The 15843-nt window shown below is 59.6% G+C and overlaps 7 protein-coding genes across 7 annotated transcripts; 4 read left to right on the forward strand and 3 right to left on the reverse strand.

The window, feature by feature from the left end:
* Positions 1-254: 254 nt before the first annotated feature.
* GLRG_05966 (uncharacterized protein) lies at positions 255-1694 on the reverse strand (the record flags this gene model as incomplete). The annotated part of the gene is made up of 1 exon (XM_008096651.1): positions 255-1694. One exon carries the CDS (start codon positions 1692-1694, stop codon positions 255-257), a length of 1440 nt encoding a protein of 479 aa, XP_008094842.1.
* An 868-nt stretch (positions 1695-2562) lies between these two features.
* On the forward strand, positions 2563-3637 carry GLRG_05967 (uncharacterized protein; the record flags this gene model as incomplete). Its single annotated transcript, XM_008096652.1, has 3 exons — positions 2563-2581; positions 2626-3520; positions 3550-3637. The coding sequence occupies 3 exons, from the start codon at positions 2563-2565 to the stop codon at positions 3635-3637; spliced, it is 1002 nt and encodes a 333-aa protein (XP_008094843.1).
* Positions 3638-3981: 344 nt separating this feature from the next.
* GLRG_05968 (uncharacterized protein) lies at positions 3982-7375 on the forward strand (the record flags this gene model as incomplete). The annotated part of the gene is made up of 3 exons (XM_008096653.1): positions 3982-5882; positions 5951-6924; positions 7002-7375. 3 exons carry the CDS (start codon positions 3982-3984, stop codon positions 7373-7375), a joined length of 3249 nt encoding a protein of 1082 aa, XP_008094844.1.
* Positions 7376-8178: 803 nt separating this feature from the next.
* Positions 8179-9227, reverse strand: GLRG_05969 (ribosomal protein S5; the record flags this gene model as incomplete). The annotated part of the gene is made up of 3 exons (XM_008096654.1): positions 8179-8436; positions 8503-8760; positions 8961-9227. The coding sequence occupies 3 exons, from the start codon at positions 9225-9227 to the stop codon at positions 8179-8181; spliced, it is 783 nt and encodes a 260-aa protein (XP_008094845.1).
* A 797-nt stretch (positions 9228-10024) lies between these two features.
* Positions 10025-11116, reverse strand: GLRG_05970 (rhodanese-like domain-containing protein; the record flags this gene model as incomplete). The annotated part of the gene is made up of 2 exons (XM_008096655.1): positions 10025-10079; positions 10149-11116. 2 exons carry the CDS (start codon positions 11114-11116, stop codon positions 10025-10027), a joined length of 1023 nt encoding a protein of 340 aa, XP_008094846.1.
* A 1001-nt stretch (positions 11117-12117) lies between these two features.
* GLRG_05971 (uncharacterized protein) lies at positions 12118-12563 on the forward strand (the record flags this gene model as incomplete). Its single annotated transcript, XM_008096656.1, has 4 exons — positions 12118-12259; positions 12319-12350; positions 12406-12469; positions 12520-12563. The coding sequence occupies 4 exons, from the start codon at positions 12118-12120 to the stop codon at positions 12561-12563; spliced, it is 282 nt and encodes a 93-aa protein (XP_008094847.1).
* Positions 12564-13200: 637 nt separating this feature from the next.
* On the forward strand, positions 13201-14262 carry GLRG_05972 (uncharacterized protein; the record flags this gene model as incomplete). Its single annotated transcript, XM_008096657.1, has 1 exon — positions 13201-14262. One exon carries the CDS (start codon positions 13201-13203, stop codon positions 14260-14262), a length of 1062 nt encoding a protein of 353 aa, XP_008094848.1.
* Between the last annotated feature and the right edge of the window lie 1581 nt (positions 14263-15843).

Here is a 15843-nt window from a genome sequence, read left to right on the forward strand (position 1 = left end):
CACAAGTCACCGCGGGGCGTCAGGCTACGACATGATCCTCAGTGACTGTCAGTGCTCATCAGTTATTAACCCCGGCCCCAGGCTAATTTACACAAAGCGGTGTAAATATTTGCAAACGGGGAACCGCTGTTGCGAAATAACGCAGCGGTCCCGCTGTCTTCACCCATTCCGCTTCTGAACGTCACGGATTCAGACCGCAACGTTCAGAGAACCGCCGGGGAAGACAAGTCACCGAAGCTAGCTATGGTCGAAGCTTAGCCAGAATGACGGAGCACTATTCTGAGAACTGGATGCTCTGCAATACTCATTAAACAACCGGGAGAACAATCCTTTGAACTGGCGGCGTAGTTTGCGCGGCGGATGCCGAGGGCGCGGGCGTCGCGGTCGTAGATCAGGGGTAGGGTCGCGCCGCTGTCGAGGAGCATGCGGAAGTGCAGCGTCGGGGCGGCGTGGTCGCGCGTCATGCGCGGGTGCCGCGAGGGGCGGCTTGCACGGAGGGCCGAGGAAGGGACGGGCTCTGGCAAAATATCGTCTGGCGCGTCCGGGTCTTCGTCGGACAAGCAAGCCGGCCAGTCCCCTCCGGCTTTTATCATCCCTTCGTCGTCGTCGCCGCCCCTGCTGAGACGGTCGTGCTTCCTCTTCCCCGACGCGTCCGCCACGGGGGCGCCGCGGTAGACGAGGTTCTTCATCCGCCGGAAGGACATGGTGACGCTGTAGTGGCCCATGTCGTACGAGGTGTCGTGCTCCGGAAGGAAGGTGCCTCTCCGCGCGGAGAAGAAGGTCGGCCCGTCGGGCTCGCGGGCCAGGGGCGGCTCAATCCAGAGCCAGCCCTCGCCGTGTAGGCGGGCGTAGCGGTCGAGGCGGTCGGCGCGATCGGCGGTGAAGGAGGCGTAGGTCGGGGCGAAGTCGACGAGGTGGCCGGCGTAGAGGAGGGCCCAGTTGGCGGAGTAGGGGATGCGGGCGGCGCGGTAGAGCGACACGGCGGCGGCGATGTTTGCGCGCTCGGGCGGGAAGTGGGAGTCCTCGAGGGAGTCGGTGAGGAGCTCGATCCGGGAGGCTATAGCGGCGGCTTTGTGGGCGTCGAGGGAGTTGAGAGGGGTTACGACGGGGTTCTGTGTCTCTCCGCCGAGGGTGGATGCAGAGAGCGAGGAGGCTTGTTGCTGCTGGGCCATGACGGCAGCGAGTTGGTCGCGGGCTTGTGTGAGTTCCTCGAGGATGGGAGAGGCGGCCTCGGGGGTTGATTGGAGGGCGGACTCGTGGATTGCCTCCCATTGGGAGACGAGACGAGTTGCCGCTTCGATGGCTGTCAGGTTCTTCCCCAGCGGAGCGCCGATGATTAGGGGCGGTGGTTGAGACGGTGTCTGCTGGGGTTGCGGGATGGGCGTCTGTAGACGGCGGCGCCAGGCGGACTCTCGGTCCTGGGCATCTAGTTCGACGCGGACCTGTTCTCTGAGGTGTTCCTCGTGCCCCTCAACTGCAAGCTGACGAGCTGCAAGGTCGGAGCTGACATCACTTCTCGAACCATCGTCGTCTTCTTCAGCCGAGACTGGGGAGCTGGGTTGAGGTTGCGAAGACTGAGTCGATGGAGATGTCTCTGGCACGGAGCTCGGCGCAGGGCCACCGGATGAGTTGCCTGTCTCATCATGACCAGAGATGATGGGATCGATATCTCCGGAGTTTTGGTGATAAGACATTGAGAATATAGTTGAGAAGTTGCTGTGCAAACATCAAAGCATAGAGCGAGTTCCTCCTCAAAGACTCTATCTGGAGAAGTCTCTGGAAGATGCTCTCTACTTTTGAGGCCGGCTTAACACCTCATCAGTATCTCAACGGGACTGCTGCGACCGAGCTCCTCGCTTTGCCCCTTCAGATGACATGTTACAACCCAGCCGTTGGAAACTTATCAACTTGGGCCAAGAATCTGTCACGGATTGCGACAGAATGGCTGGCGTTTCGACGGCTGATGAATGTAAACGCCTTCAACAAAGACAGACCCAGAAATCTGCCGGAAATGGCCAACCATTGACGAGAGCACGGCCGGGACCGTCAATGCAGCTTGTGCTCCGAGCTGTATTGTCATCGCCACGGAGCTTTGGCCGGTTTGTTAATTTCCTCCCTTTGTACCTCGCCGTTTGTACCGTTGCCGTTGGCGGCCCTTTATGGTAACCTCTGCCTCAATGTACCCCTTTTAATGGATCCTTTCAATAGAACAAGAGAGGAGCTTTGGGTCTTTGAGGATGGGAGGAGCGGGAGAGGTGGCCTTTCAAAATCGTAAAATGGACGTGTTTCGCAAGTCGGGGAGGTAGAATGGTTTCCTTCAACTCTTGCTTCACTGAAGTTCCGGATACACTCTTGTCTCCTTGTCAACCTTCTCAATGTCTTTTACAGAAGCTGGCGTCTTGGTCCTATCGCTTGCTTCTCATTCGTAGCTCTTGTTTATGCTGGAGCTTGGACTTGACACGGTTTTGTGTTGGTTTCCCTGTCGATTGCGGTTTCTATCTCCCGTCATCGGAATCGCAAACTGCCGCTGGAGTGCACTGAGCACAAGCGCCAACAGCCATCATGGCTCAAACAAGAATGCGTAAGCAGCCTGAGAGCCCATGTCTTCTTGGGATCGCCTAACAGCTTGTCAAGCCGAGCTGGCCGAAATGGTCAGCAGGCAGTATCATAGGTTCCCGACGGAAACGTTGGAGCTCACACGGAAAGCACTCGAAGACCCTGAGCCCTACCGCCTCTTCCAGCACATGGAGAACCTCATCTCCATGCGTAGAATTGATGACTTGCTGAGGAAGAACGCGGAGTTCCGGGGCCTGCTGGCTGACATGTACGGCACGCGGTACGAGTGGCTGCGCGATGCGGACCTCGGAGGGGCCCGCTGGCAAGATGCCCGCGAGAGTGCGACCGAAACCCTGGCCGCGCGAGCCAAGGAGTCTGAAAAAGAACCCGCGGCCGTGGAGAAGACCAAGAGAGACCTCATGGTCGAAAAACTTGTCGAGGGCGGTGATGATGTCGGCAGGTGGGCCGGGGTCTTGGGCTTCGTAGGCGTTCCGTTCTCGCAAGCCGAGATCCAAGCGGCCGCGACGAGAATGAAGACCACAAGCGCCGGCCTGTTCACCGAAGATCGTGCTGGGTACGGAGCCGGTGAGGCGAGAGAGGATGTCGGCGGAGTTGACCCTACTGCGTGCCCCGACGGACCTGAAGGCACATACGGCCCGTCGTCACACATCGGCATGGCAAGGCAGCTCGCGGCGATGTCCAAAGAACACATCCAGCCTCCTCCTGTACCAAGGGCGCCAGCAGAGGGCGGGAAAGCGCCACGGAACCCTTTCACGACGGAGTGGCGGGCTCGCGACGCACCGGACGGCTGGAAGTTCCCGGCGACGTTCGAACCCTATTACAACAGCAACCAGTACATCCGTCGGTCCACGAAGTACAAGCTACCAGAGATTGAGCAAATGGTCGACGGCGTCGATGACAATGATAGTGGTGATGGTGAAGACCCCGGTGACGAGGCTCCTGGGTCAGAAGACGATGGAAACAAGCACGCAGGTCTGTCGACGGTTCCGACAGCATTGGCTGGACTTGCCACTGCGACTCGACTCAAGCCCGTCAGGGTAACAGGTACAAGATCACGTAGTGGTGGGATTTCCAGGATCCCAATTCCCAGGAATATCAGGATACCAGTGAGTTGATCTCCTATTTGAGTACACGCGAAGGCGCGCTAACACGGCGGCCAAGCCTCGAATGCCAGTAGTTATTACGACCTCTGCAGGAACTCATGAAAACACTGAAGAAACAGGGATTCCCAGTGAGGTTACAGACCTCACCGGGTCTTTGCCTCCGCAAGCTCAACAGGTCCCATCCAGCATCGACACGCGAGAGAGATCTCAGACGACGGCTGTGTCGACTGGTCCTCCAATTACCCTTACCTTTCCCAGTGAGCGTATGATGCCTCTTAGCCACACCCAGAAAGAAACCAAAATGCCCACATCAACCCTTAACCCTCCATCCGAAGACGGCCGCATTTACACGCCCCCTCGAGAACAAATACCGCTCTCTCCGTTAACACCCGACCTCCCCGGTGGGGAACCCGAGGAAGAAGACGTTGATATGGTTGACGTCGGCCCCGAAGACACGGATGCCGAGGCTGACGACGAAGACAAGGTCATGGAGGAAACCCTCGGGGACGGCTGGCTCATCAACTGGCTGAAGCGCGACCGCGCGACCACCGCCGAGGACTTGCGCATGATAGACTACCAGGGCTGGCGCATCCACTCGCCCAAGGTTCAGCTCATCCGCATCAAGAACTTCCTCGCGGATGAGGACATCGACCGAACCATCGACTGGGAGCGCAAGTTCGCCGAGATCGGAGAGTTCCTGCAGTACTGCCTTCACATAAAGGGCGGCGAAGGCAGGGACTGGTGGGTCGACCTGCACCAGTGCATCGACATGCTTCACACGCACCGGATCTTCGAGCAGTACCACTACGGCGAGAGGAAGCTCGTCGTCGATTTCCCCAAATACTCAGGCGTCAGCACACGCCTGCCACCTCTCCCGGACGGGCGCGCCATCATCGCGGCCAAGACGCCCGAGGACCCGGTGCGCCCCCGCTACCTCCTCCACCGGGTGCCCGAGTCCGTCCAGGACGTGGACTACCAGATCCCCGGGCCGCTGCTGCGGATCATGTTCATGACGTGGTTCCGCCAGGACGGCAACCTCGTCTGGGCCGCCGACCCGAACGGCCCGAGGCCGGGCTCGGGCCAGCGCGGAGCGGTGTTCCAGTACCAGCCGGACTTCAACATGGCGCTCACGGAGGACGAATGGTTCGCCAAGTGCATGGACGGCGGACCCGAGGCGACTTCAGGCGCGCTGCGAGGCGAGGCCAACTTTTACATCTTGCACAACGAGTACGTCGCCGGCGAGGTCGGCCATGTCGACGACCGCCACGGCAGGCCGCACGCGACGCAAAAGTTCTACCCCGAGGGCGAGGCCCAGCAGCGCTTCGCCCGGTACCGGGGCGCGAAGCGCGCGGCGCTGCAGCAGTGCCTCTCGCACTTTGACAGCGTCGAGAACGTGGCCATCCAGAGCCCCTTCCGGAAACTCGTGCTGCCCCTGACGAGGCGGCAGAGGGAGCGCGCCGAGGCGGAGGCCGGCGTCAACATCGTCTACAAGCCGCTCGCCGTCAAGGCGCCCCCCGAGGACGCCAAGCTCGACCCGCTGGCCCTGGTGTACTGGCACGCGAAGCTGCGCGAGAACCACGCCACACGCGCGGCCGGCCTGAGGGAGAAGGTCGTGGCGGCGCACCGGAGGCACGCCAAGGAGAACGACACGGTGCTCCTGCCGCACAACTTCCTCGGCCCCGTCACGCCCTTCTACCTCCTCCGGGAGAGCGAGCGGCGGCTGGTGGCGCGGCACGCGCTGCTGGTCACCCTCCGCGACAGGGTGAAGCGGGCGTGGGCCCGTAACCCGCGGCAGATGCTCGAGGGCGTCGTCAAGAACATGGAGCTCGGGCTCGAGGGGCGCCCGTCCTGGAACATGAAGGACGAGCTGGTGGCGCACCGGGAGGAGCACGACGGGTACCTTGAGATGAACGACAGAGAGCTGTACTGGGTTGACTTCGTGTGCGGGCCGTCGACAAACGTCAAGATGCAGCGGGAGGCGCTGCCGAGGCTCGGGCGGCCGTTCGAGGTGTTCACGGCGCGCGTGCAGGCCCTGCTGGACGAGCCGAGTCAGGAGTGCCTCTTCGCCGTCTCGAAGCGCAGCGTTAGCCTGCAGCAGGTGACGCTGGCTCTCAACGCCAGCCTCCGCCACGGCGACTATGTCTTCAGCGAGGACATGGTGAACATGTACAGTCGAGTGCTCGCCGACCACGGAAGACTTGGGTAAAACCCTACCCCCTACCCCCTATTGAAGCTTCGTGCAAGATGCTGACCGGCCCGCGTCTTCCCAGATACGAGCGTGCCGAGACCGGGGAAGTGAACATTAGCCGGCCCGAGTGCACATGGCACCCGGAGCACCGCATGAACTGGCCCGTCGACGACGACGATTGGGACCCGACGACGAACCCCTGGACTGCGGCCAACGTGCCGACGCCCGAGCACACATGGGACTGGGAGACGGCCTTCGTCAACGTCGACAAGGTCGACGCCACGCGCCGCGCGACGAAGCGGATGCTTTGGTCGGCGGCCTACCGCGCGGGCGTCGAGCTCAGCACGCTGGCGCCGCGGGTCGTCGACTTGGACCGGCGCCTGAGCAGGCCGGCCAGCCGGGACCGCCGCGCCGCCCAGCTGCAGGCCATGGCGGGCGAGTGGCAGAGCGAGTTCGAGCGGCCGGAAGAGAGCGGCGCGCGACCGGCGTCATACGTGAGCGTCGTCAGGCAAGGGCACCCGAGGCGGTGGAAGAAAGGGATGACGGAAGAGCGGGCGGTCGAGATCGTCAGGCGGGGCATGATCGACGAGTTGTCGGCGGGTAACAGCACGCTCTGGCCCAGCCGGCCGCGTTTCGGCCGGGGGGCCGACGGGAAGGACGTCATGACGCTCCACCGCGAGCGCGTCTGGGCGTGGGCGCGGCCCGAGGCGGCGGGCCCGAAGAAGAAGAAGCGCTTCTTCTCGGTGAACCGGTGGCCGGTGCACCTGCAGAGCGAGAAGACGCAGGCGGCGATCCGGACGAGCCTGGCCGACGAGGAGGCGGAGCGGGACAGAGAAGAGGAGGAGGTGAGGGCGGAAATGGCGAGGGCGGCGTCTAGGGCGCAGCCGACGCGCGAGGAGCTCCAGAAGGCGGAGGTGGCGAGGAGCCTATCGGTGCCGTACCACGAGGTCAACGACGCGCAGACGCAGTTCTTCCCCGGGCACGGGGAGTACTGGGAGGGCGACACGCCGTTGCAGAAGGGGGTCATCAAGGCGCATGTGCAGAGGGTCATTCAAGGTAAGCCGGTGCTGTGCATCGTGCGGCATTCCTCGACACAAACAGAGATATCTAGATAACTGACCTGCTCATTACAGAGGAACTGGGCCCCAATGACGGCAAAGCCCCGCGCGGGACCAGCTGGCTTGGCGGCGGACGCGCCAAGGCTTCTAGCAGCAGCAGCAGCAGCAGCCGCCGCGACAGAGACGGAGGCGGCGAAGTCTTCGGGCTCCCGGATGTGGAGCCGGAGGTCGTGCCGAGGAGCGTGCCGGCGGGGTCCGCAGCCTCCGCGACGGGGCAGGTGGCGGCCGAGGAGGGGGCAGTGCTGGACAGGCTACCCCGGCCGACTCCGCCGCCGCCGCCGCCGCCGAGAGTCATCGAGAGGCGGCGGCCGTTGCTCTCGCCCCGATACCCGCCGGGCCAGGAGGGCCAGAGAAGGGTTCGGTTCCAGGACGAGGAAGGGAAGGAGTGATGGACCTGAGGGGGATTGCGTGTTCAATGCTGCCTTTTGGCTTTTATTCTTCTTTCTTTCTGTCTTTGAGATGTTTGGACCAGGGGAGTTTGCCTTCTTCGAGATACGATTAAGATTCAAACATGGTCTTGCGAGAGTAAAAGCAGTTTGATGACAGGCAAAAGAAAAACACCTCTTGGTGCGTAGTGAGGGCTCGAGATTAATGCTGCGGAACGTGTCACCTGGCGAGTGGTGCTTCCCTTGCTCATGTCGGGCTATGAGCAATGAGTACGGATACTGCCACGGCCATCTCTGTTCAGCCCGGATGGTCTGTTTGACCCATCTATTCGATGTTTCGCCTTTGCCCCACGTCTACCAACGACATGGATCCAACCATTCACGCACTATCAGCCCTCCGACTTCCTCCATAGACATTCCTTCCCAAGCAGTGGCTCCCGTTGGACAATCGATGTCGGCAGTACTAGACGTTAAGCTTGGTGGTTGACGCGGGGGTAAGTCGGCGGGTTGCTCTGGAAAATCGGTCAGTCGCCCCAATAGTCAGTCAGTCACCATGCCCATTGCGGGGATTGCCTCGGAGTATCGTGAAAATTCATGCCCATAATATTTCTTTTTTGAAAAACCCGTCGGCCGCATTCAATGATCTTTATTTTTTTCAGATCCGGAGCTAGTTTGCCCTTAGCCTTAATGTCATGCCCTGGCCAACCAACGATGCAGTGTAACACACGCAACTCCATGAAGAAATCCCGAAGCCGACACAAGTTTCTCTTGCCATCTCCTCACAAACCCCGTCGTTCCTCGCTGCTCTAGTACTTCTTGCCCTCGCGCAGGGTGTCGGCGAACTCCTCGAGCGGGGATCTGATGAGCTTGGTCTCCTTCCACAGGTTGGGGGTGAGGAAGCCGTAGGTGTTGGAGACGGCGACGAAGGTGGCCTTGAGGGTGTTCTCGAGGGTCTTGGTGGAACCGGCGGAGGAGGTGTAGGCATCCTCGACACCAGCGAGCTGGAGAAGACGCTTGACGGCGGGGGAGGCGACGAGGCCGGTACCGCGGGGGGCGGGAATGAGCTGCAGAGGGGCCACACGTCAGACAACCAATTCCACACATGAATCCAGACCACGGGGTATACATACACGGACGGTGACGGAACCGCACTTGCCAGACTCCTTGGTGGGCAGGGAGTGGGGGAGACCGAGGTTGGTGCCCCAGTATCCGCGACGGACGGGGATGACGCTAAGCTTGGCGATGATGATGGCAGCGCGGATAGCGGTAGCGACTTCCTTGGAGGTCTTGATGCCGAGACCGACGTGGCCCTCGGAGTCACCGATGAGGACGATAGCCTTGAAACGCGTGCGCTGACCGGCACGGGTCTGCTTCTGGACGGGCTTGATCTGCAATTGGGGGAAAAGACACGAATTAGCATTCCCCTCCTTCTCTCGGAAAACCGGGTTTTGGGACAACAGTCCCGAAACCAAAACCATGACCCAAAGACCGAGAATCTCATCTCCACGGGCGATTTGTCTCGTCGTCGTCTGCGGGAATCGATCTCGGCCCCGGCGGTCGGAGGCGGGGAAGAATTGTGTGCGCGCACCTTCATGACCTCATCCTTGAGCTTGGGCAGGAAGAAGTCGACGATCTGGTACTCCTTGATGGGCAGGGAGTGCAGGTAGATCTCCTCCATGGACTGGATCTTGCCGGCCTTCACGAGACGGCCGAGCTTGGTGACGGGCTGCCACTCCTTCTCCTCGCTCTTGCCGCCGCGGCGACCACGACCACGGCCGCGTCCACGACCACGGTCACCGCCACGGGATCCGAAACCACCGCCGCCACGGGGGGCGCTTGCACCACGGTCAGCCATAATGTGTCGTCGGGGGGAGAGGGTGTGTTGTTGGAGGTTGGGTGTTGCGCGCGCGCGAGTGAAAAGACTGCTGCTCCGGTTAGTCGGGGGGTGGTGGTGGTGGTGTTTCGAGGGGAGGAAGTTATTTCGAGATGCACTCACAACTTTTTTTGCGGGGGTCTGGTTGGTGGCCGTTCAGGGCCGGGCAATTTTGCGCTGTTGCCCAGTTGTGCCTTCCCGCGCTGCTCAGAATGGGTTTGGCGAGCCCTACTGGCCTGAGCTTCGAGGCAGAAACTCAAGGTGAAGAAGGGTGGGGGGGGACCACATTTGTGGGGGGGGGGATGTGGCTTGTTCACCGAGCCACACCGAGGAGGAGCACAGTGTGTCGCGCACACATATTCCATCTGCGACTGGGTGCTGATCCCAAATTGAATCAACACCCCCCCCCCCCCCCTTCTCTCCAATTGAGTACCCAAAAATAGGCCCAGCGTTCAATTACTTCACCAGGATATACCATAGCCTTGCGTATCGGATATCGTTCCTTGTGCTGCGGGTTTGATCTTGTGCTCATTGTCCAGTATGTCCATTATCATGATTCAATTATCCTGGCCTATGTACACCAGGCCACCCCCCCTCCCCCCCCAAACGACGAAACAAGCTGACGGACATGCCCCGATGCGCAATGCAAACTCCAAAGCCGTAATGTGCCGGATATCACACAATGAAAACCAGAGAAAACCAGAAAGTGGGGTGGTGAGGGTATCGCAACTAGAAGCAACTCGACGCTGCGCGCGCTATCTCTCGCTCAATCTGTTTTGTTACTCGTCCTTTCTGATGAGCGAGTCGGATGGCTTCACCCGTTGCGCCCATTCGCTGCATAGAACAAGAGTTAGAATTAGCATGTGAAAGCTACGCCGAGGTCGAGGAGACGGATGCACTTACGTCCAGCTTCCGTCGTAGACTCTGCGCTTCTCAGGAGAGCCCCATCCAGCCACCTCGAGAGCGGTCTCGATGACGCAGGCGGTCACGCCGGTACCGCAGCTCGAGATGATGGGTTTCTCAGGGTCGACGCCCTTCTCCTGGAAGATCTGCCTCAGCTTGTCCGGGGGGTAGAAGGCCTTGGTCTCGGGGTCCAAGACGGCGTTAAAGGGGATGTTGATGGAGCCCGGCATGTGGCCGGAGGACAGACCGGGTCTCGGCTCGGGGTCCTTGCCGGTGAAGCGGCCGGGCGACCGCGCGTCGATGATCTGCACGCCCTCGGCGCCCTCCTTGTTGTGGTCGAGCGCAATCTCGCGCACCTCTTCAAAGTCGACAACCTTGCTCTCGTCCATCTTGGGGATCGGGTAGGTGTAGCACTCGACGCTGTAGAGCTCGCCCGACTCGGTGGGCAGGCCCTCGTCGACCCAGAGCTTGAAGTTGTTGAGGACATGGACCTTGGGGTGGCCAAAGATCCTAAGGGTCCAGCCGACACGCGGGGCGCTGAAGATGCCCACTTCCTTGCTGTCGTAGACGACGACGGTGTCCTCCTTGCGGATGCCCAGCTCGCTCATGGCGGCGGCGAAGTCCTTGGGCGAGGGCAGCATGTGCGGGTACTCGCTGTGGCGGTCGATGACCCTGTCGAGGTCGAAGAAGCGGGCCTTGGGGATCCGCTGCTGGCGGAAGACCTCGATGCCGGTGCGGCCATCGTTGGGGAGGAACCAGGAAGCGCACAGGGGGATGGTGCGCGGCTCGGGGCTGATCTTGGGCGGGTTCTTCTTGAGGGCCTCGTTGAGCTCCTTGGGAGTGACGAGGTAGGAGGACAAGGAGCGGCGCGAGGAGGCGGCGGCAGCGGCGACCTTGAAGGAAGAGCGCGCATTCCACGACGACTGCGCCGCGGCGCGCGCCGGTCGAAGAATGGCAATAGTCACCATGATTAATGGCTACGTAGATATCGTCTTGTTTTCAATTCGCTGGACCGGATGATGTCGGGTTAGTTGGAACAGCAGGAAATGGAGCTGGCCGAGTCGAGCGGCAGTATCGGTCGATATCGGGTCGGTCGGTGATGTCAACAGCAGAGGGCGCAAGCCCGGGACGCTGAGGGGGGAACCTCTGATAAAGATAGAGGGAATTGAGAAAAAATTACGGCGAAGGCTAAGGAAGGTGACAGAGGCATTGCATGTGGTGGTTTGTGTGCGGGGTTTGGGGCGTAGGAGGGAGGGGAAAGCTTGTGAGGGAGGCTTACCGTCACAACCGTTTTCTTTTCCTGCTTTCTCTTTGGCTCGTGGTGGTGGTATTCCTCTTCTACGACGGGTCTTTCTCTTTGTTTGGCCGTGACCGATGGTGGTGGTCAGGTTTTTTGGGGAAGCGGCAGTATTGTTATCAGGCCTGGCCAGAAACACAAAACAGGGGGGGCGCTGCTCACTGGTTCCCAGTCAATGATAAGCGGGAAGAGGGGGAGGAGGAGAAGGAGGAGGAGAGAGAGGAGGAGGTCGGGGTTCTAGTCGGTCACCGTGAGTCTGTGACTCCATTCACTGTGGAGCGACACACATGCGGTGGGAACGGTTGGTTTAGTTGGCGCGATGCGAGGAGCTTGGGCCACATGTCGCCATCTTTTTATTTCGACATGATTGACTGGCTTGGGGGCACTGGCCTTTTAGCTGCCCCGCAGTCAATTGCACGTCTCTCGCGTTTCCCGACTTCAACAAACAAAAGCGCAAAACCACTACAACCCAACGAGATTACTTTTATGCGAAAAAAAAGGGAAAAAAAAGAAAAGAGACACAGCAACAGAGGGTGCATACTGAGGGAGCATGAATCAAGGCCGACTGCCAGAAAGGCATAGACTCATCAGCACCAGACCCTTTTGAGGAGACAAAACATACAGAGCCACAACAATAGCAACAGCAGCAACTCACCCATAACAGCACTCATAATGAAGGTCAAGATTACCCGCTGGAATACCGTCGCGACGTGGCGGTGGGACATCCCCGAGGACGACGTCTGTGGTATCTGCCAAGTCCACTTCGATGGCACATGTCCGACCTGCAAATACCCCGGCGACGATTGCAGCCTCTGTACGTTCCGTCATTTCACATCATACCGTTATCATTGTATGCAAACTGACAATGGCTAGTGTCTGGCAAGTGTGGACACAACTTTCATATGGTAAGCAGCAGCCTCGTCCTGACCTCAATGACCGTCCTCTGACCGACCCCCAAAGCACTGCATTCTGGAGTGGATTAAGCAGGACTCGGCAAAGGGCCAGTGCCCCATGTGCCGTCAAAGTAAGTTTCGTCCCATGTCGCACGAAGAGCATGTCGTTGACAGCCTCTAGAATTCGAGTGGATGGACCAGACGAGTGAGACCGTTGAGGCCTAGTATGTGCCGCTGTCTCCCTTCTGATACGATATCTCTGGCTTGCGTGGCGTTTGGCGCATTGGTTTACGAGATGCTCAGGATTCATGGGTAAAAGGGCAAAAAGGGCAAAAGGGGTTTCACGCTGATACCGGGACGCACGAAAATAAAAGGACGACTGCTCCCCTGTTACCGGCGCTGAAGCATGCCAAAGCATAGTCTTGGGGAAAAGGTGAATGATATCAGGGCTTGGTTCAAAAAGACATTTTTCAGCCTTGGTGAGACTCCAACAATGAAACATTGTTGGTGACAAGTGCAGCGTCTCGATTCGCTTCGTTTATTTCCTGGGTCTGGGGCCATGAACCGTGGAAACCACAGCTCAGTTCTGGAAACAGTCGAGTGCAAACCAGAAGAGAACTACACTCACCCTCTATAAGCGCCGCATGCCACTCATATATATATATATATGTATATATTCCGAGTCTGAAGATGCAAGGCAACTACTTATCCAGTGTCTATCATGATTCGAGACCCCCAAAATCGGAGATCCGCATCCGCCCAGATAGATCAGCAACGTCACATGCCAGATCAGGCTTTCCCCACAGTCACGTGGCGATAACGATAAGCCCGTCCCCAGCGGCTTGGAACCCGCACCTCCACTATGACACCCAACAGCTCTAGCTTCCGTCCCTCCCTGCACCCCATCGCCGAGTCTCCAACTGCAGCTTCCATCTCACCTCGGGAAAAAGATGCCACTGACCGCGACGCCAGGCATCTCGTCAGCAACAACGCCTTGTCTCGCCGCCCTCGCCCTGACCGACCTCCTCCTCCTCCTGCTCCCTCGAGACGCCTCCCCTCCAAGAGACACGCGGCCCCTCTGGAACTCTTCCGCCTGATGATGCCGGACGTCCCGACGTCCCCGCGCCCCGAGGCCGACCAGCCCGCCACGGCGTCTTTGTCCTCGTCCCTGCAGCATCAGAAAGCCCCCCTCGGTAGCTCGCCGGGCGCCGCCGCCCCGTCCGCCACCGCGCCCGACCCCGCCCCAGACGCAGACCCAGACGCAGATACCGCAGCCGCGGCCGAACCCGGAACCGAACCCGCCCCCAAACTCGACCCCGCTGGCTTCTTCACCCTCGTCTCCAACGCGACGACCAACTCGACGCACCACCCGACCGTCAAGTACATCTTCCTCGACGACGACCCGGACACCCTCACCGCCGCCCTCGCCGCCCACCACGCCGCGAACCAGGCCGCCCCGACCCCCTCCGCCTCGACGTCCAAGCCCGCCGCCCCCGGTGGCAAGAACCCGCCACCGAGCGCCGTCGACCGCGCCGTCCTCCTTGACGTCGTCCCCGGCGCCGACGGCCAGTGGACGGTCGCCTCCGCCGCGAGCCTCAGCGCCGACTTCGCCGTGACGGACGCCAGCATCGCCCGGCAGGAGGGCGAGAAGGAGGGCGGGCTGGTCCTCAAGATCGAGGGCGTCGAGAGTGAGGGCGCTGCCGGCGGCGATAAAGACAGGGACCGCGCCGAGAGCCTGCCCAGCTCCAGCAGCGCCGTCGCCAGGTCGGGCGGCGAGGAGTACGGGCCCCTTCTGGAGGACTTTGAGCGGAAGATGAGCGTGCTCCGACGGGTCGTCAAGGCCGGCGAGGGCAGGGCCGAGAAGGCCCGCGAGAAGAAGCCTGCGTCCGACGATACCGGGCCCAAGCAGGAGACCGAGGAGTGAGGGGTCTCGGCATACGGCGTTTGTTGACATGTGGATCGACTTATAGCTGTCGTTTCTAATGCTTCTCCTTGGCTTGCTACATAAAGGAGGATCCGAAAGTTTGTGCTATTACAGGGAAAAGGTAACAACGCCGTCACACACCCCAACGTATCTGTATCCCGAGAGAAGATCACTGACATTTGCTAGAAACGGGGGAATGACCGGCTCTTCCTCTCTCCAGATTGCAAGAGGACTGCTGGGCATGTATGATTAACGACTCATGAATCACGAAAGGGGGAGGGGGACCTGTTACATAGACCATATTTCTCACTGTTTCAGTCGGGAAAACAGAACGACCTGTTTGATAGGTAGACGGGCCTCGCGGTTTGTTTCTATATACACAAGGCTTTAAATGAACATGGCATTGTCCCCCCCTCCACGGCATCGCACGGAAAAGCCCTGCTCGAAATTGAGCAGCTCATTCTTACCCGACACGCCGTGTACAATCGCTTCAACGCCTGAAATCTTGTCAAGCTCCCAACACACCCGTTGCTCAACGGAGTTGGACGAATGGTTGTCTATTCTTCGACGACCAGGGAGAGGTCATTCATTGTGAGTGGACTGTTTTCTGTGTCCGGCAAAGCGGTCCGTTGGACGTTTCCCGGTAGATTGCCCAAATGCATCGTGTATATAGCCATGCTGTGGCCACACTATGACAGCCATATAATCCGACATAAGTGTAGGTAGCCCTAAGTATAGTATAGATGAGCGAGGAGCCTGAGCCTCCTGCTTCACTCCAGAACGTACTCGATGGTTGGCACCTGGAGCTTCAGAGGCTGGACCTACCAGGAGTTTGTTTTGTCTGGAAGACTCCTCATCTCTACATCCAAAAGGTCTTTCTTCCAGCGCAGAAAGACGATCTGCCCCTCCCCTGCCATCGGCTCAGCGAGAGGGAGAGAGACGGGGTTACATCACCAACCATTGCCGTTTCCAACAACTCCTGCCAGACAAGAGACCACGAACACAAAAAAGACCGGCTGAAATCCAAAACCGACCCTATCCTCACCTTGTCTATTGCCCTCCCCCCCCCTCCCGAAGCGGACCGTGCCGAAAAGGTTCAGAAGATCCGCCTCTTTTTTGTTGAGACGAGACGCGGGTTCGTGTGGGATAAAAGTTGCTGGGTCGGCCACACTCTTTTGTCAATTCTGACGCCCGAGGGGAAAGTATACCGACTCAATCTGAACCTTGCGAGTATATGACCGTTGACAGGTTCAACCACCCAACACACACACACACACACACACACACACACACACACACACACACGCGTACACACACGTACACACACATGCAACGGGGAAGGATCACATGCGCAGTTCTTGCTGGACGCTTCGGAAACCGAGAGAGGCCGGCTAAGGCCGGCTACATTCCCAGATGGAAGTGTACCCGACGCGCGCCGAGAAGGCGCTCAACATTGGGGGGTTCGAGGCGTGGACGAGTGGGTGGGTGGCTTCCCACTATCGGTCTGGATGGGCGGTCCGACGGAGGGATGGAAAAACCAATCACTCGGGCTTTTTGGTAATGAAGAACGCACGTTTTCGG

Source organism: Colletotrichum graminicola, assembly GCF_000149035.1.
Source record: "Colletotrichum graminicola M1.001 genomic scaffold supercont1.21, whole genome shotgun sequence".
NCBI lineage: Eukaryota > Fungi > Ascomycota > Sordariomycetes > Glomerellales > Glomerellaceae > Colletotrichum > Colletotrichum graminicola.